Source organism: Pseudomassariella vexata (genome assembly GCF_002105095.1).
Source record: "Pseudomassariella vexata strain CBS 129021 chromosome Unknown BCR38scaffold_18, whole genome shotgun sequence".
Classification (NCBI taxonomy): Eukaryota; Fungi; Ascomycota; class Sordariomycetes; order Amphisphaeriales; family Pseudomassariaceae; genus Pseudomassariella; species Pseudomassariella vexata.
The window spans coordinates 450,718-470,369 of NW_024467973.1; the positions used below are offsets into that span (position 1 = coordinate 450,718).

At 50.4% G+C, this 19,652-nt stretch overlaps 6 protein-coding genes across 6 annotated transcripts; 3 read left to right on the forward strand and 3 right to left on the reverse strand.

Moving 5' to 3' along the window:
• Nucleotides 1–227: 227 nt before the first annotated feature.
• BCR38DRAFT_501483 (uncharacterized protein) lies at nt 228–1,741 on the forward strand (the record flags this gene model as incomplete). The annotated part of the gene is made up of 2 exons (XM_040864842.1): nt 228–517; nt 571–1,741. The coding sequence occupies 2 exons, from the start codon at nt 228–230 to the stop codon at nt 1,547–1,549; spliced, it is 1,269 nt and encodes a 422-aa protein (XP_040710977.1). The 3' UTR covers nt 1,550–1,741.
• Nucleotides 1,742–1,933: 192 nt separating this feature from the next.
• Nucleotides 1,934–3,358, reverse strand: BCR38DRAFT_413752 (uncharacterized protein; the record flags this gene model as incomplete). The annotated part of the gene is made up of 1 exon (XM_040858867.1): nt 1,934–3,358. The coding sequence occupies one exon, from the start codon at nt 3,356–3,358 to the stop codon at nt 1,934–1,936; it is 1,425 nt and encodes a 474-aa protein (XP_040710978.1).
• A 1,676-nt stretch (nt 3,359–5,034) lies between these two features.
• On the forward strand, nt 5,035–7,352 carry BCR38DRAFT_448818 (uncharacterized protein). Its single transcript, XM_040861251.1, has one exon. It carries the CDS (start codon nt 5,422–5,424, stop codon nt 7,237–7,239), a length of 1,818 nt encoding a protein of 605 aa, XP_040710979.1. The 5' UTR covers nt 5,035–5,421; the 3' UTR covers nt 7,240–7,352.
• A 2,316-nt stretch (nt 7,353–9,668) lies between these two features.
• Nucleotides 9,669–11,022, forward strand: BCR38DRAFT_413754 (uncharacterized protein; the record flags this gene model as incomplete). The annotated part of the gene is made up of 4 exons (XM_040858868.1): nt 9,669–9,852; nt 9,908–10,094; nt 10,152–10,793; nt 10,848–11,022. 4 exons carry the CDS (start codon nt 9,669–9,671, stop codon nt 11,020–11,022), a joined length of 1,188 nt encoding a protein of 395 aa, XP_040710980.1.
• Nucleotides 11,023–11,811: 789 nt separating this feature from the next.
• BCR38DRAFT_527868 (ABC transporter) lies at nt 11,812–16,831 on the reverse strand (the record flags this gene model as incomplete). Its single annotated transcript, XM_040865408.1, has 18 exons — nt 16,581–16,831; nt 16,418–16,523; nt 16,279–16,366; nt 16,176–16,230; nt 15,616–16,120; nt 15,545–15,563; nt 15,410–15,487; nt 14,994–15,354; nt 14,687–14,941; nt 13,993–14,638; nt 13,753–13,925; nt 13,163–13,692; nt 12,988–13,114; nt 12,898–12,937; nt 12,654–12,847; nt 12,554–12,593; nt 11,888–12,483; nt 11,812–11,838 (listed from the first exon to the last, which is right to left on the reverse strand). The coding sequence occupies exons 1-18, from the start codon at nt 16,683–16,685 to the stop codon at nt 11,812–11,814; spliced, it is 3,945 nt and encodes a 1,314-aa protein (XP_040710981.1). The 5' UTR covers nt 16,686–16,831.
• Nucleotides 16,832–17,605: 774 nt separating this feature from the next.
• Nucleotides 17,606–18,532, reverse strand: BCR38DRAFT_354016 (serine hydrolase FSH; the record flags this gene model as incomplete). Its single annotated transcript, XM_040856839.1, has 4 exons — nt 17,606–17,790; nt 17,843–18,367; nt 18,422–18,440; nt 18,491–18,532. 4 exons carry the CDS (start codon nt 18,530–18,532, stop codon nt 17,606–17,608), a joined length of 771 nt encoding a protein of 256 aa, XP_040710982.1.
• Between the last annotated feature and the right edge of the window lie 1,120 nt (nt 18,533–19,652).

Below are 19,652 nucleotides of genomic sequence, written 5' to 3' on the forward strand. Positions count from 1 at the left end.
TAAGTCCTAAAATTTCACCTTCAACAACTGGAGCACGGATCTGTAAAGCGAAGGGTTGTCTCTTCCTCCACTTCATCATAGTGTCGAGGCCCACTGCCAAAGTTACACGGTTTCTGACCATTTTGCAAATGACATTCCGCAAACATCTGTCTGCAATACCTCTATGAGCATTGCAAAATCATCTCGAGATACCGTGACACTCCCTACCCATTGAGTCCCATGCGGTGATGGCAGGATTTAAAGCCATCATCATCGGCGGCGGCCCAGTGGGCCTGTATCTAGCTCACGCCTTCCAAGCATCCGGCATCGAGTATGCCCTTTTCGAACAACACGATGCTATCCCACCAATCACCTCCTTCGGCATCTTCTTCTGGCCTCAAGCTATAAGGCTGTTCCACCAGCTGGGGCTTTTGGACAAGCTCCAGAGCATAGGAGTCTCGATGGAAAAGACGATACATCGATTATTTGACGGCACATATCTAAACAAGACTACGGACTATGCACTACTTTCAAAGCTGTGAGTATCCGGAGGCTTTCAAATTGGGCGGGGTATACTAATCATGCTGACAGCCATGGATATGAGATGCTTCTGTTTGATCGAGGGTCCTTTGCTCAGCTTCTCCTGGATAACCTACACGATCACCAGACGCGTGTGAAAACTGGGAAACGACTGAACAAAATCATTAGCAATCCTGATGGGGTCAAAGTAGAGTTTTCGGACGGCTCGTCTCAGCAAGAATCCATCGTCATTGGATGTGATGGAATTTGGAGCACTGTGCGACAAATAATGAGACGAATGGTCCCCAAAGAGCTCTTCCCAGCAAACCCCTTCACAGCGTCATATCGCGGTGTATTCGGGCGTGCTCCGACATTGAAAGGCTTCAAGCCGGGCCATCTAATCAATATCCATGGGAATGGGCGAGACTTGCAGCTCGTCACCTCGGATAAGGAGACACATGTCATCACCTATGAAAAGATTGAGACCACCAACGAGCAGAGAAACTTCTCCGAGAAAGGTACGGAAGAGTATGTGACACCTTTGCTGGATATCCCCGTGGCGGACGGCGTGGTTTTCGGTGACCTGTGGAAGAATAGACACGCCGAAGGCATACTCGGCATGTGGCATTGGGATCGCGTGGTGCTCGTGGGCGATTCGGCTCATAAGATGATGCCCCACCAAGGCACCGAGGCGAATAATGGCATCGAATCTGCGGCCTCCCTGACGAACAATCTTGCAGCACTATTGCGGTACAGACCTGAACCCAAGAACCATGACCTTAGACGGGCATTCGCTGCATACCAATCCGAAAGAGAGGGCCCCGCCAGCATTTGGGCAAACATGGCGCGTTTTAGTCTCGATCGCACGACGCAAAACGAAGGGCCGTTTCTCGATGCGGTTCGCGTAATAGACGAACGAATACCGCCTTTGGTTGCCGCTAGTGTACGCTTAAATACGATTCTATTTGAGAATGAAAAGCAGGGCACGCTTCCTTGGTCTTACAAACGGGATGGGCGAAATCCCTCCAAAACGCCCACCCCAAAGCTGTAGGCCTGTTGCAAATGTGTTAGGGCCCAGAGCATGGTTCGAAGAACACACCGCCTTATGGTTGTACCATGACACTAGAATAGCGAGGATTCTCATAGAATCGCATCTGAAGGTCACAAAATTGCGTGTTGACACGCGATCTTGACAGGATATTAGTCGGCTGCTGGCCGAATTCGTTGGCCTACGAGATCCTGACAACACAGTCCAAGCTAGATGAAATCTTGTCACTCGTAAGGAAAATTATAATCAAATGTATGTGCTTGCATGTATGCATCCCAATACTCAGCCTTGTGTAGTTCCGATGGAGGTTCTGAATGACCAAAATCACCGCTGTTCCGAGTGCCTTTCCTTGCTCCAATTTACCCATGATGAACGCCCCAAGCCAAATCAGTGACTGAACTCAACGGTACCCTTTTCCACCAAGCCACATTGGGCAGCGTCTTTGTGCTCGTCATTGCTCTTCATTCTGCGCAGATTTCCGGCATTGAGTTTGTCTGGGGCCGTCGGTTGCGGCGCCTGGATCTGGAGCAATGAAAATAATACTTCCTGAACAGCACGCAGGCCATCTAGGTCTGCTCTATTAAACTGCAGTGTCTCGTGTGAATCCAGCAGGGAGTCGGGATCGTTCAAGTAGCGGGTCCCTCGTAGACGACGGTGCTCAGTACTCAGGTTATCGACCAATTGCTTAAGCTGCAAGTTGAGTGATCGAATGGTATCGAGGTTCAGTTGGCAGAACTCAGGATACGTCATACCCCCAGCCATGCTGTACTCGAGCCAGTCAGAACCGTGGTTTGACAGCAACAACCCAAGCGATTTCTTGATCTGTTCGTATGACCGAATCAACTTGTCTCGGCTGATAGCATCATCCCGTGGCAGGATTACAAACCCAGACGCACATCCCTTGAGCTCGTTCACGCATACGGCGATCTGATCCTTGAGAGAGTAAAGCTCACGTCGCAGGTGAAAGAGGTCACTGGTGGGAGTTCTGCCGGCGAGTCGGTGTATCGCATTTGAGGATGAGGAAGTTGAGGCAAAGGGTATACTGGCAGCGTGGAAATCGTCATAATCGGCCTGCAGGACGGGGAGGAAAGCTGAGATCTGGCCAGAGAAGTCGAGCATAGTGGCGTGATATTGATTGATCTCAGATTGTACAGTAGGATGCTTAAAACTGGCGGGTATCTCGCTCATTTGTTTTAGAATGAGAGCTTGTAGTCCTAAAAGCTTGACTTTGAGACCAGACATCCACTCGTACAAGCCGGGGTCAAGGGGAATATCCACCGTCGCCTTCTGGGGACTCCAATGCTTCGAGTATCCTTCCATGATGGGCTCAAGGCACTTCAAGTTTTTCCTCAGCGTATCGCAATCTTCTACAATCTCGGAGGTACCGGCCATCGGCCTGCGATTCGTTCGAAAGGTGAGTGCGCTCTTGATCTCGTCGACTAGCTTGATGAGCGATGTGGTAACCTTGTGTAGAAACACGGGATCCACGACATCCAGCATGTCGCTCATGCGTGGGTTACTGGACGAATCATCCGAAGCAACGATGTCCTTAATGTTACCGCCGTATTGCTCCACTTCGTTCTCCACGGCATGTTCATCGTCGAATGGGTTCGACTCGGTAGGCAAAGAGGATTTGGCGCGGATCGGAAACGAGGACTTATTGGATTTAGTGCCATCTCGACCAGTCTCGGGGTATTTGGTCGTGTCGTCAGAGCATTCGGAATGTTCATCTGATGTTGGGAGGGAGACAATAGAAAACGCATCGTCCGATACGTCCTGCCAGTCGTCGGCAATACTAGCCGGAGCCACCATTTTGGATCGTGTTGCTCGCTGGATAGTGGATGGAAGTGACAGTGGAGATGTATCTCTCTGGGTCGTTCAAAGTGGCAAGGGAGAGGGGCTGTAGTTTGATCTCACGGGAGGGGAAGCTAGGTGACGAAACTTGTGCAACCGTTAGGTTCGTGGATGATGGCAAGGCTCTCAGGCTTCACCACGGCGCTGATTGGTTTAGGAATTGTTTGACTCGTTTTCCCGCCTCCGTTTAGTATGGTGCACTTCTGTACAGATCGCTTCAGCCGGGAAAGAGCTACCCACTACCCCTACAGCCCTGCGTGTTGGCTACCCTAGAGTGCATGTAGGACGGGCAGGTGGTCAGCTTCAGGCCTATCAGAAGCTCTGAAGAGATCACAGTGGGGTGCGAACGTTGGCTAACGTCCATGGGGAAGGTGGGGTCGAGCTTTCAGGTAACGACGCTAAGTAAGCACCGACCACCGATCCCGATCTACCTTGCATCTCATTTGGGAATTTAGCTTCGGGGTTGTCCAGAAACAATCTTCAATGGATGGATTTCATTTTTGCTTTAGAGTATAATAACAAGATGGTATGCTGTACTTGCCTCTTCTCCAAGTTCTTCCTTCCGGTCGAATCTCGACTCAACTCAGTCTCAATTTGTTCTTAATCGCCTTCGATTCCTGATCTTCTTCTTCTATATTTTCGCGTAAGTGCCTACGGCAGACGGCATTCCCAATACCGCTCATTGTCAAGCCACTTCGCTGTTGTGTACATAATTCAGAGTCACAGTGAGAACGAAGACAGCCCCTATCCAGTGATTCAAATTACGCGTTCGACCTCACTCCGTCAACCAAGAGGCGACATCCAAGGGTCTAGCAGCATCAAAGTACGACCTGTGTTCTTCAATGCCGGGTAATCAAGCGACGACAAAACCTAATTCGGTCAGCCGTAACGAGGCGCCGAGACGGTTCTGATCGCAACCCTTGACGTCCGAGTGGATCCGCCCTAATACCAGCTCATAAACACAACCGTCGGTTGGCGCTGTCAATCGGGTTTCGGCTTGTAGGGCAAGCATCACGACTTGCCTTGCATGAAGGGCGAGGGAAGCCATTGGAAAACCGGGCGCGTTTATCAATCAGTGGGCCGCGTGAGGTCGTGCATAAGATCACATTGGCAGGGAGAGGCTACGCTTCTATTTTCAAAGAGTGTTCGACAAGGCAATCAACTAAAGTATAGACTCTCTGTCGTGTTGTTGGGAGGTTGCAATGTGCACACATCACTTGCCGATACCCACCGCTTGATGCGCCGTCTTGAGCTCACATAGCACCAACCTACACAAGTCCATTGGACGGACCCGCAACAGACAGCGGAAGGATAGCATGCGTCAGTACGCGGGCTCATGGCACCTTGTCCAGAAGTCTTATATGATAAGTGACGTCCGAGGGTATATATGGAAAACTTGCCGGCCGACTGCCGGACCACTTCGAACATTGAGCGATTTTAAATACTGCTCTGCTCTTGTCACTAACATGCTGGGATGCCCGGAATTTTGACGAAAAACCGGCGTTACATTTGCGAGCACGCAATTATCGTGAGTCGTCGAGTGCTCACGTGGTGCCATCTCTCTTCAGTATTACCCCGCCCTAGTTCTCCGCTGTTGCTCCAACTCGGAACCGTAAATAAACAAGTAGAAATTGGCAATATCGATCAGCGTCGGAGCCATTGGAGGAGACTAAATTCAGACTTCGCTCCCCGATGACTCGAAAGATGGCCAACCAGCACAAACCAGCCTTATGGGATGATCCTAGGAGAACCTTGCACTTGTTCGTCCAACGCCAGGGCTACCTGGACAGAGTATTGGCCAAGTCCGTCCATAGCCCCACGAGCACCACTTATAGCAGCAAAGCTCCACCCAGAGCCCCTATGGCAACTTTCTAGCTCATGCAAAATGTCGTCGTGGGCTGTTCACGAGGTGGAAGTTCACCCCAAGTTCTACGCTGCGATGCAACCAGCACACCATCTTGCACGAACCCCTCTTCATGTTATAGGCGGACGCTAGATGCAGCTTATGTCCCTTCCAGAAAATGATTTTCAAAGACCCGACCTTGAACATGGTCGAACGCCCTCCTGGGCCAGCTCAGGAGGGACCGGGCCATCACAGGAAGTTTCTCACCTCGCCGCTTATCCATATACTCTCCTCAGCCTTTTTCTGTATCGTCATTGTGGTAATAGCTTTTTGTCTTGTGATATACCTACCAGACTCTCAAAACGACAGGACCGGCCAATGTTTCACTATGGTTCATAAGCTATCGCCATTTTTAGGACTGGGAGCATTGGGGTTATGCGCGACGATTCCAAGGGATGGGGCGTTTGCACTCAGTGTACCCCCGAATTCATCAGAAACAGCATATGTGGATACTGCCTTCATTGGGTTTGCCTTCGAGCAGGCTTCCTTCAACGAGTATGCCAGAGACAATGACGGCACCATCAATGCTTTCTCCACCAACCTCATCGACAATACCATGTCTCGCACTGGCGGAACACCCCTCATACGTGTCGGTGGGACGTCCGCCGATTATGGGAGATATGTCCCTGGCCAGGATGCTGTTGCCATTCCCAAAGCCGAGGTTGACAACTACCAGAATGTTGGCAACACCACTATCGGGCCGGGGTATTGGGAACTGTGTCAAAATTTCCCCAACGCCCAGTACATCATTCAAATACCGCTGGCAACGACAAATGTCAATGAGACAGTGGCATGGGCCAAGAGCGCTGTTGAAATTGTTGGAATAGACAAGATACAGGCGATCGAACTAGGCAATGAACCAGACCTATACTCCCCGAACTTCACAGAGGACCAAGACGGGGTTTCAGTCACTTTGGGACCGCCAGACTACCAAGGAAAATTCACAAACGAGACATATGTTCGGAACTGGACCACATACGCTGCTGCGGTCATTGCAGGAGTCGACCTACCCACAGAGCCCATTTTCCAAGCGTTCGATGTTGCAGCACACGTAGGCGCTGACATAGGAAAGACGGCATACGTCCTGGATACTGAGACATGCTTCAACCTGGGCATCAATCAGGATAATATCATCAAAACCGTGGCACATCATTATTACCAGAATCAGGCTGGGTCTGCTGAGACCCTCGCCACTGGCCTCATGACCATGAGTGTCACACATAACCGTCTCGATCTGCATAAGAGACGCATCAACTGGCTAAAGGCAAACAGGCCGGAAATCCCCTTTATCCTATCTGAGGTGGGAAACTCGCTCAAGAAAACGCACACCTACGAGTACCAAAATCGCCTCGGCAGCGCGCTGTGGCAGGTTGACTTCTATCTATACGCCATGGCCATTGGCGTGACACGAATCAACTACCAGCAGATTATGCACGCGGGGTATAATCTCTGGCTGCCAGTCGAGAGCGCCGGGATGCCAGCACAGGTCTTTGCGAATTACTACTCGCAGCCGTTCGTGGCCGACTTCATTGGATCATCTGGGAAGACGACCATGCAGAAGGTCGAGTTTACCAATGCAGGCTCGGAGACTAACGTCGCCGCCTATGTAGCGTTTGAAGACGGTGCGCCGAAGAGGGTCGCTATTACAAATCTGCATTATTGGAACGCAACGTCATCGGGGATTGATAGGCCAAGCGTGCAAGTTGGAATCACTGTGCCTGATGGAGTGGCTTCTGTCAAGGTGTATCATCTGAGTAGCCCGGACGGTGCTGGCGCTGGTGCTGAGAGTATTACGTATGGTGGGAGTCAGTGGACGTACGAGAGTGTGGGCAAGGAGATCACAGGGGTACAGGATGATACTGAAACTATAGATGTGATGGATGGTGTTGCTATGGTAGCGGTTAACAGCAGTGAAGCTGTGCTAGTTTGGTTATAAGTAGTGAGGATTGATATGAAAGGACAACATCATAGGTAAATTGGTTCAAATAGCCTGACTGCGTGTGCGAGCCTGTTGGTTCTGTCACGAACCAATGACGATGAATATTCCACCTTCTAGGGAAGCCGCGTACGCAGTAGGTTGTGTGAGCTCCAGCTTGCCGTTGTCAAAAGTAATATTGGAATGATGTTACTTCACAAAATCGATTGAAAGATGTGGTTGTCCGCCTAATGTTTTGTTTCACTTTGCCTTCGTGGCTTGGTTCGTGGTTGGAAAGGTTACTAGCTAGATAGAGCATGGTAAGACAAGAAACATATTTATGGTAACAGAAATGAACTTTCCCCTCAATTTTCTGGTAAAGGAAAATGGGGGTGTGAATTCACAACATGCCATAGTTTCAGTTATAGTTGGTAGACATGGTAGATACTGAAAGTAGATGCTGAAAGGCAATACTAGTTTGTGACTAGAACGAGTGTCAAAACTGTGACGTGGCAGAATGAAAGATGAAATGAGATTACAGGCTAGGGATACTGGTAGAACCGTCTTAATATGATTATCTTCGAGAACTTCTTGTAGAATAGCTACTTATCACTTACAACCATCGTAATATACTTGTAGGTCTTTCATACGCTCAGCCGGACTTCCGATTGGCGTTTGTCGTGAGTCGAAGACAGATAAAGTGTCCGGCCTTTTACACTGTAAGCTAATCTTCCTTCATCGCGAACCTTCCCTTCCCATAGGAACAGGATTGATTAGCACCCGCCACTAAGCATAAGTAAGTTTGTTGCAAGTGTGTCCAATAGGTGTCACTGAAATCAGTTCTAATCTACTGTCACGACCTGGGTTGCATCGCATTGGTAGAGACCTCGATTAGGTGCTATCGACGAAGATTCTACTCTAAGGAGCGAAGGAAAGAAGATGACAACTTAGGTTTGAGGGAGCGCGACTAAGTCATCCACGCTTGGCGGGGCTCCTACAAGGGTTATGATTGGCTTCCCATCTGACACTGCCATGGCAGGTGTTCCAGCTGTAAGTCACCTGGTTGTAGTGAGTCTGCGAGGGTTGACCTTCACATTCTCCTAACAAGGTAGCTAGTTATTCCCTAATTCATCCTATCTACGCCTGAAGAAAAAATAAAATAAAGACTCTCCAAGTCTCGAAGTTGATGCGTTTCCGATAGCGGAAGGGCTTTACCTATTTAGGAAGAGCGACGGGTACCCGTCGCCCTATGTGGCCCCCACCAAGCGCCGTTGATTAAGTAAGGCATAGCTCGTTGTGGAGACACCGCCTAGAGCTGGCGGCCATGGGAATAACATTATGAACACTCCACCGAAGATGAGAGTGGAAATTGCCCCACACCTTATGCAAATCAAACTAGAGCCGAGATTATTCCTTACCACAGGATCTTCGATGCAGACCAACTGTATAATTTCGATAAATCTTGTTTGCTTCTTCCAGGTTGAATCATTGGAACTCAGATCCCTGTTCCCGGCCTGTTGTCAGGCGGGCCGGCTAGCCTGACGGGTCCTTCTACCATTTCTTACACCTTCTATGCCTGACCCAAACATTGACCATAACTTGGGACAAACGTTTCATAGATTTCTAGCTGTTATCGTAATATGGGTATACTAGTAATATGCCTGTCAACCATACGGTAACTCGGCTCTGTGATATCGCGCTGTCTGGTACTCCTACACTTGACGCGCCATTAGTTTCTTTATGTACTCCTCCTTTTCGCAGGAATATTGTTTGAATATGCCGCAAAGATGGCTTAGACGGTCCAGAATAGACGGCTGGTGCAAATTACTGCAGATGTGAGCGGAAAATTTGATTTATTGCCAATCTGCCAAGCGTCAATTGGCTGACGGGCTATAATTAGTGTAGTGTTGTATCGGATGCCCCATGAAAACTTCGGACTACCATCAGCACGATGAGCGAGGACCCGACCCTGTGCTAGGTTCAGATAGATGCTAAGCGAGAAATCCACCAACACATCAGGTCATTTGGGCCGCGCTTGCATGCTCTAAGCACATGTGCAGCTCCAAGCCCATGGGTCGAGAGGGACCCACTCCGTCTTACATGATGACCAACACCTTCCTCTTTCTGGACTCGCTGGGCCGATTAGATGCGGCTATCTGGGGTTTCCGGGGCCTTCCAGTGTTGTTAGCGTACTTTGGGTGAGATGGAGCTGACTTTAGCTTCCTAGTTGCCGCGTTTGCAACCAACAGCATTCGCAGCTGCTGATGCTAAAGAGTTAGCAGCAACGAGTGGTTTGGGAATTCCCTTACAAATTCCAGGTCTCCCCTCCCCGCACTTGCCTGCTGGATCGTCTTACCTGGTTTTCTGGCCTTCTCGAACGAAATCTCATCTGGGTTGGTCCACCATTTGTCGCGAGCAGGACAGCGAGAACGCAATCGACCTCGTCTGCAATGGGTTTCTTTCGATCGTTAACCGCCATTGTCGTCGGCATATCGATTGCCGTGGCTCAATCAACCACCAGTACCATTGAGAGCAGTGCGTCGTCAAGCGCAGCCGCTACTCACACGGTTTTGGTGGGCGCACAGCATGACTTCCGCCCAGATTCCATAGTAGCCAACGCAGGCGACAAAATCTGTGAGTGTCAATCGTTCTACGCCAATGGGTTTGCGTACTGATTAAAGCTTTCCAGTATTCAAATTTTACCCCCAGAACCATTCCGTGGTTCGGGCTGAGTACAAATTCCCCTGCGTACCATACAATTACATCAACCCCGGCGGTGATACCTTCTTTAGTGGACCCATGGAGTCGCAGGATGGAGACGACCAACCATCATGGACGTTGGAAGTGAACAACACCGAGCCCACGTTCTTCTATTGGTACGCCAACCCTCGCAGTCCGAATTGACTAGTGAAGCGATACTAATATGACTCCAGCTCGGCGCCCGGGTCATGTATCGACTACGCAATGGTCGGGGTCATTAATCCGGTATTTTCCCAAAACGAATCAGCAAAGACCCATCTAACACCATCACAGAATGAGACGATGACATTGGATACCCAAAAAGCATGGCAAAAGAACGTGACATTTCAACTCAGTCCTGGCGAAGATCCCCCGCTGGAATCGCCGAGCGCATCAACACCTTCAGGTGGCCCGGCCTCAGAAACTGCGTCGCCGCCGGCTTCTTCGGGGGGCGGTTCGGGTCTCTCTGGGGGCGCAATTGCCGGAATTGCTGTTGGCGGAGCTGCCGTTGTCATCATTGCCGTGGCTCTGATTTATATTTGTGGACGTAAGGGTGGAATCGAAAAGGGCTACAGGCGAAGTGCGGTGAATCCAGCATCGGCACCAATGGTCGAGGCCCAGTACGGCAACCAACCGAAGAGCCCCCCGCCCGGGTCCATGAACTCGCCGTACGCAGCAGCAGGACAGATGGATCCGCTCCGTCCAGGGAGTCCAGCGCAATGGAGCTCGTATATGGGCAGTCCGCACAACTCGTACATGGGTCATCCGAGCCCAGGAATGCCGGGTTACAACGCCGCAAGTTCATTTGGTCCCGGCCAGGATCGTAATTCCATCTAGTAAGTGTAGTTGGTGGGCATAAATGCGACGTGTTTTCTAACGATCCCCTGTAGTGAACCATCCAAGTCACCGGAGCCTTTCCAACCACCACCCGTAGAACTTCCCGGAAGTATCGGCCAAGGCGGATTTGATCGATCACAGTACCAGACCGAGCTCCCTGGGAGTCACCCCGGCAGTCCCGATCCGGATTCCAATACATGGCAACACCCAACGCACCGTCAGGATTGACCAAAAGAAGAAATTATTGACCGAAAACGCCATATGTACGAGATGGGCTAATTTTCTGGGGTTACATTAGGTTACATGCGAGAAGTTATTGAATACTTCGCACAGCCAAGGTGTTTGGGGTCTGCTTTAACCAGGGGAGATACCCGTGAGGAGGTTGGAAACGGGTATGCACAACTCGTAGTTTCCCACGATACCTTCAAATAAAACAACTGACGAAATGGATCAAGACGAATATGTTCGTACGCTCATCCGACTTGTGCAACTTCAGTTGATTAATGGTTCATGCGATCCCATGCGAGCCGTCGCAGAAGCAACTATAGACAAATTCGCTTATAGGTTGACACCTGTTACACTCGCGACTAGGTCGGGATCCACTAAGGCACAAGGCCTCGACTCACATCATACGCCGTGGAACTGCAAGTACCCGATCGTTACCAATCCCTAGGATTCTTGTACATTAGACCCATGAAAGCCCGTTACACCAAGTTATACATGAAAGAGTAAACAGTATAGATAGGAAAACAGTATTGGTGATGATAGTGGTACCAATTCCCAGGAATCGGCAGCTAAGGAAGGGTTATTTATGGGCAATTGGCCCAGCATTCTACCCAGCACCTAGCCGGCATGCCTGAGGCACGCAACAGAACGTGGCACGACGCAACGAGACGCCACTAAGACCATGGTTTGTGTGTCGAAGCATCTTTCCGCAAGACATAACGTCGAACGCTGGGAAGCTAGAGATTTGTCATATGCACACACTCCTGGCACAGCCAATCCCCATTGTTCACGTCACCTATCTAGTGCCTGCGATTGACACTGTAGGAGTTAGCATTGCCAAATGATCAAATCGCATAGAAACGCTTACCATTTGGAAATACAGTCCTCTCTGCGCAATAAGGCTCGCATGGTTCCCCCTTTCCACTACCCTCCCCTCGCCCATGACGAAGATTATATCAGCATTCTGCACGGTGGCCAACCGATGCGCCACAACCACCATAGTCCTGCCTCCCCTAGTCGCTTCTAGCGTGTCCTGCACCGCGCGCTCCGTCTCACTATCCAAACTGCTAGTTGCCTCATCTAACAGCAACAGCGATGGTCTCCGTACAAGTGCGCGCGCAATGGAAACCCTCTGTTTCTGGCCCCCTGAAAGTGCGAGCCCAGCGGGGCCGAGGGGTGTCTCATAGCCCTCGGGCAGCGAGACAATGAAGTCGTGGATTCCGGCATCTCTCGCCGCGGCGTGTAGATCAGCCAGGGGTACCGTGGCATCGTTGGGGATGCCGAGGAGTATGTTGTCGCGGATAGAGCCGCTAAAGAGGCTGGCTTCTTGGGCTACGAGGGAGATGCCCTTGCGATATTGGGATAGGTCCAGGGTGGTGATATCCAGGCCGTTATGGAGGATTTGGCCGAAGGTAGCGGTGTAGAAGCGTTCGAGGAGGGAGATGATGGTGGATTTTCCTGCGCCTGTTTGAATAAGTCAGTGCGACAGTCTTTGTGATGAACGTGGCTGGCTGGCTGGCTAGCTAGCGTGTACCTGACGGCCCAACAATAGCGGCGAATTGGCCTCGCTCAATCTGGAATACGATGCTGTCAGTAACCTGTCTTGAGCTGTGGGTACAATAGGGTATAATGACCTTCATGTCTAAACCGTTCAATACCGGTGCAGACCTGGTCGGGTATTCAAACCAGACGTTCTTGAACTCCAACTCAACCCCTTTCTCACTGTCACCATTATCGGCCGTGGTGTCTTCCGTAAACAGAACATGGTCACCATCACCTTCTCGAATGCTCAAGATACGATCAGCCGCGGCTGTTGCGCTTGCGATATCTGTTTCTGTCAGCGGGCCGCAGTATCTTGGAGCTGCGAACAACACTCACTTGGTCCGAAGCTCAGCCACTGGCCGGCACTCATCCCACCCTGGGAAGATAGTTAGCTTCATAGTTGTGATTCATGATCGCATGACAAACCTGTACGACTGCGATGTATACGACCACTGCAGGTATCTTAGATATGGTTTCTCCAGAGGAATGGTACCTATACTCACTATACTGAAATGGTGAGTACTCATGAGTCGCAAGCAATTGACCTCCATACCTGGCGCAAGTTAGCCCAAGCCCCACAGTTCATGAGGGCTATACCCACCACAGTACGAAAGCCATACAGAGCAGAGAAATACTATCGCTAAAAGAAAACAACAAAACGGAAAATCTCGCCTTGCGAAAAGCATCCTTGATGTGCTGCCGTAGAAGGTTTTCGTAGCGCTGGCAAATGCCCTCTTCCATGGTGAGACTAGAGACGGTACGAATAGCCCCAATACTCTCCGTGGCGAACTTGGCACTCTCCGCGAATACAGCGTTGTTCATGGACTCGAATTGAATCTCATGACGCACGCGGTAGAACATAGCGGCCACGACGACGGGCATGGACGAGCCCAGTGCCACGATTGTCAGCTTCCAACCGAAGGCGAGACTGATGACTATGCACCCGACTAGATTGAGGAAGGAGATGAGAACGAATGCCATGTTGGTACCAAGGAGTTGTTGAAGCTGGGTTGGATCCGTGGCCAGTCGGCCGGTGAGAGCGCCGGCTGAGTGGCCTTCTTCGTCGAAAAAGGAGGCGGATTTGGCCATGATGCTGGCGAAATATTCTTTACGGTATGTGCGTGTTATCGCCTGAATTGTCAGTCTGTTACACAGCATAGTAGAATTGGAGTAGACCATGGGAAAACATACAAAGCCAAGAGTTGTGGTGGACCAAGCCAGGGCCATGTGACTGAGGCCAACTCCCGTCGCAAGGTAGACGAACATCAGGCACCAGAAGTTGACCTGGCTGGTTAAGTATGGACCCCAAAGGGAAAAGAGGGACACAAGCATCGCGAAGAGGTATGCCTGCAATGGTGTGCTGGCTGTAGTGATGACATGTTAGAAGTGGTTTCGTATAAAGCGGAAAGGAGAAGGCAGTAGGAGACTCACCACCAGCGCCGAGCGCCGCCAGAAGTATCAGCACATACAGCTTCCACTTTGACATCTGCTCGCCAAGCAGCATGCCGAAGCTACCAAATGGCCTTCCAGAGTCCTTACCAGCTACTTTAAGCAGCGTCTCATCCACGCTTTCACAATCCTCAGAGCTCCGTCTTCTATGAGGCCGTAACCTGTTATTACGACGAGGTTTCTCATACTCGCCTGAGCTCTCCACCTCCTCAGAGTAAGTCTTGTCAACCATTGTTCCCTCAGCCCAACTTCCCAGCGACATCTTCTCGTCCTCATCTCCCATTTCCAAATTCTGGGCAGTTGCAAGGAGACTGTAAGCGCCTCCCACCTCTGCCAGTAGTCTCTCGTGGGACCCCTGTTGGACCACTTTGCCATGGCGCAGCACGATGATATTGTCTGCTTTTCGGATAGTCCCTAGACGATGTGCTATCATGATGGTCGTGCGGCCAAGACTGGCGCGGTCGAGCGCCGCTTGGACGATCTGTTCGCTGCGCACGTCAATGGCGGACGTGGCTTCGTCCAAAATCAAGATCTTGGGTTGTTTCACTATAGCGCGCGCGATGGCAAGGCGCTGGCGCTGGCCCCCGCTAAGCTTGATCCCAGATTCCCCTACTGTCGTTCGGTAGCCCTGAAGGCGGTCAGTTGTGAAATATTCAGGGGAAGGGATGCGACTTACGTCAGGAAGGCGAGAGATGAACTCGTCCGCAAATGCGTCTTTGCAGGCTGCTTTGATCAGCTTGGCCTTTTTTCGGTCACTTTCGAACTCCCATTCTGTGCCTATCAGGCCGTACTCTACGTTCTTGTAGATGGTCGTGTTGAAGAGAGCGTTATCCTGCTGGACCATGCCGATCTGGTTGCGCCACCACTTGATATCGATCTCACGGAGTTCTCGACCTGAAACGGAGACGAGGCCGTTCCTCAGCCAGAGGACCTCGAGGCTACGTCAATACATCGTGAGCAAATTAGGGTTTGTTCTAACTTACAAGCTGGTTCGTGGCCATATCTCCATTGAATTCATACCACCTCTGCAAGATACCAACTATGGTGCTCTTCCCGGACCCAGATGGGCCCACAATTGCCGTTACCTTGCCCGCCGGGAACCGGAGACACAGGCCTTCGATAATTTTAACGTCTGGCCGCGTGGGATAGACAAAGTTAACATTCTCGAATACGATATCGCCATCAGCCCGAACACCAGGACCTTTAGCAGTACCGTATGTAGGCTTTGGGGCATCAATGATGGAGTGAAAGATGACACTCGCGTCGGCTGCCTGTGATGCGGCAGATAACGGTGCGGTAATTTGGCCGATGGAGCTGGCCATCAACATGACACAGAGGAGTACTCTGGGTTTGGAGAGTTAGTCAAGTTGGGTGAGTCTATTAAGCGCTGCGAACTTACACAATTAGGGGCTCCGAGCTAGTTATGGAAAATATGAGGTACAGCCTGAAGGCATACCAAAATGCCAGGGCAAACGTACTAGGTGTGTTAGTGGACATTCCCGGACACCTCTTAAAGCAGGGGTGCGGTACTTACGCATAGATGCCAAAGTAAACTGCAAAGTGTCAGTCGAAGTTTCTAGGTTTGATCTGTGTCACGAAACTCACTTAATGCCTGTTGGACTGCCACCATCCACGCCATCCCCCTACCTCGCTGCCGCAATTGGTCAGCAATCATAGCATACCGCTCGTAAATCTTCAACTCAGCGCCACACGCGGCCAGCATCCGATTCGAGGAAAATGCCTCGGTAGCAACAGAAGCGGCTTTGACGTCCATTTCCTGTACCTCTGTCATCCTCTCCGTCAGAAAAGGGGTGGTGAGGTAATAAACCAGACCGATGAACATGATACCCATGCTCGTGGCCAGCGTAAGAAGCCAGTTGTAGAAGAATGCTACGGCGAGAGCGGTAAGCACCGCGGATAGGCTCGAGAAGAATTGACCGATCTTCTCGGATATGCCGAGCTGCAGTGTGCTGGCCGTAATAGTTATGATGGCGGCCGTTTGACCTGTTGGCAGCATATCCAAAGTTGATATGGGGAGGCTGAATAGAGATCTTAGGTAGACCAGCCGGATTGCTGCTGAGATTCGTAGACTTGTCATGCGGAAGCCTAGCTGGAGTTCTATTAGTTGAGGTGCTTAGGTTCAAGCTGTGCTGTGAACCACTAACATTCGAGAGGTAGGAGAGTACCAGTCTTGCAGTGAACAGGTACACGATGTACAAGCTGGATGGAGCAGTCAGTAATGGCTTGCACTGATATTAGTCTACATACACGCATTGGTTGACGGCATGAATGAATTCGTCTACAGTCTCCTGTTCGCCTTGTTTAAAAAAGCTGGTAAAAGTACCGACGAGCTGACCTGAACCTCAATGAGTGACTGGTAGTGATGTGTGTTGAGGACCAGACGTACCGAAGAGGATGTTCATCAAGGGCATAGTCAGCCCTGCTCCCAGGGAACAACATAGTGATCCGGCTAGTACAACCCTGTCAAGTGTACTCCCGTAGGATAATATCCTCTATGCATATGTTAGTAGCTATTCCATCGTGGTAAGGTTGCACGTCAATGGACTTACCACAAAACTTCGGATTGTTGCGATGTACTTTGGCGGGATAGTAATGGGTGAACGTTGTTCGGCAGGTTCACCGGCGGTTGGTGCCGTACCCGTAGCGGTAGACATTCGAGCGGTCGTTGATCTGGTCGGCTTTACTGATCATGTGGCTGTACTTGCAGCAGAATCGACGAAGGCACAAAGTCGTGGCTTTGGAGACAGTAGCAGCAATAAACGACGATCCACTGACTTTGGGGGGTCGATCGCTATGACTGTATCCCAACCGCTGCTCATTTGGATCAAGGCAGGACCAGAGTCAGCGATTTCAAGTGCCAAACCTGCCATACGTGACTTGGCGTTATAAGTTTAGCATCCACACCAGACACGGAAGAAAGCGCGGATTGTAAGAGGGACCTTGGGTACTGCGGAGCGGAGGTCATGATTTCTAAGAATCGTTTTTTTGTAACAAGGATGAGCCTCGGATCTAAAGGTGTGGGATATAATGAGGGAACTGACACACATCACTAAAGTAAAACGTGAAACGGAACACCGCGGCCCCCTGCGCCCAAAAGCATACATAGGATTAAGTGGCGTTTGGATGAATCAGGGCCCAAAACTCGCTGCCACGGATTCCCGTGGCGGGAAGATCGCATGGAATACCCTGTCGCATGCAGGCTGTAAATCACAAATAGTCAGTTTGCGGGGCGGCGAAGCGATGGTCGGCTTCGGTATCGCCACAGTGATGCACAATGCAAAGGATTGCCGCTGGCTGCATTGGTGGGGCAGTGTAAATTAACAGTCACCGAATATCACTGAGCCTAGTCCCGGAGGACGGAGTTAGGTGGTGGGTATGTGTCAGGAAAGTCTTGCTATTTGAGTTGTAACCGGATGCATCGCCAGAAGCATCTCTACGTGTATGAAATATTTCTGATGTCTTCGAACTCAACTACGTAGAATACAACATGATAGGAAATAACGAAATTCTTCCGATGTAGACAACAAATGTTTTCCCAAAATCCGACACCCATGATGCCATCATCCCCGTGAAATCACAATATGCCTTCATCCTCCATATCGGCGATAGCATCCCGAATCACATCTCCAAGCTCCTTAATAGTGCCCTTATCTCGAGGCAGCGTATGCCCTTTGGAGTGATCGAACAGATAGGCAGTGTCGGCGTCACAGACATTGTACAGCGCCATCGATCCATCGATATAGGGGTCTAGCGAGCCAACTACATACACATGTTTAGTAACCGTCTCTGAAAGTTGAGGAATATAACTTACCAATATGCAAACTCCGGCATTCTATCCTCTCCTCACTTTCATCCGCCAGAACCAGGTGATGCGACTTTGGATCGACTGGAGGCCAGCCAGCAAAGAAAATGGCATACTTGAACATAGGAATAGTGCCGGAGCGCTTGAATCGTCTCTGCTCGTACAGAAGCATTGTCGCGGCGACGGTTGCTCCTTCGGAGTATCCAATAATGCCGTCAAAAGGCCCACGCTTGGCCATGATATCGGCCACATATTTGATAGCTCTGTCAGTACTCCGGTGTGCTGTTGCCACTCCTTCACTCATCAACTCTCTCATCGTGTCTTCTGCCGTCTCGCATTCGGGAAAGTTTCGAATACGTGTGAGAAGGTCGTCCTCGCTTGTTCTCGCCACGTCCTTGTCGGGCTCAATAAAGCGGTGGTAGGGTGGCTTTCCGAAGAAATCCTCGAACCCTTTAGGGGGGACTGCTTTGCATGGTCCGTGGATGAAGTAGAAGCTGGCACTTCCGTCGTCCGTAAGCTCTTTCAAGATAGGAGCTCTCATGACTTAGCACACATCGAATAAGCACATCGCATCCGGCGTACACATACCTAGTTGGACTTGAAATTTCTATCAACTCGTTAGTGAAGGTCTGGCCAACTTTGGAAATGATGACGCACATCAGAGCTTCCATAGGCCCCTGGTAGACACAGGAACCTCATATTGCGAACTTTATGACCGAGCTATTTCAGTCACTCTCGCAAGTTGATACCACCAACTCTTGAGTTGTAGGATGGACTGAGGGCTTGATATTGGATATATGGCCACGTTGTATGTCGTTCGTTTGCCACGCCAAACTCTTAATCTTGCCGAAGTGAGATTAGATGTTGCCATGAGCTGAAAGGACCACACTGCCTCTACAATGACTCGGTGCGGGAGGATGCCAAGGGTAATATTTGAGATTCGACACCCCAGCCGACAGGGTCTATTATCCAAATACCTTTACTGCGGCCGGATTTCTAGTTTCGCCACTAATATACGAGACGGACAAAACACCGCCTGATTAAGTCACACGGACTATGGGTTGTGCTCAGTTTCCTTTGTGGCATTGTCTGGAGCGACTGTACAATGCTTCAGAAACGACCCGCTTCTGGCCATAGTGGTTTTAGATATGATATTTGGAAATGCATGAACAGCCGTCGTACACACTCACGCAACCACATACTCATCACGTAAATCTCCGCCCAGTCATTTCAAACATTGCGGAAACCTGACCGACGTAGGGGCAAGTTCTCGTAGAAGTGATATCAGTGCAGAGCTCAAACCTTAACCTTGCCGGCAACCAAGATCTCTCGTGACAGCTGCCAAACTCTATTTCGGGAGCGTTTTAGAAGTATCGTCAATGCTAAGAAACTCAATATGTTCTATAATTTATTCCACGACGATTCGGGCCCGAAACACCATGTTGGGCGGCTGCTGGCATATCCGCTCCCTTAACTTTCTTTTCCCAGCCTCGGTTTCTAAGTCGGTAACAATCTCAGCCCATCATCAAGAAGAAACAGCAGCTGGAAGCTGAATCATCCAAGATGGGCAGGCGGATGGGGAGATCCGTTTCGGTCCGTTGCTGCAAGGTTTGGCGCGTCTCGAGTTTCCCCAGATTTGCCAAATCCCCACAGCGGATCCCCGTCTCTGCAAAGACGCCCAATTGACCAGCAGGTCGCGACATTTGGCTTAAAGATTAACATAGCCTAGGCGCGGCCGTTAAATATGAGAGTGTTAGTAAGATTCCCCGTCCCCTCGCACTTTCAGTTGAACATCAGGATCCCAGAGGTCCGGCCTGCC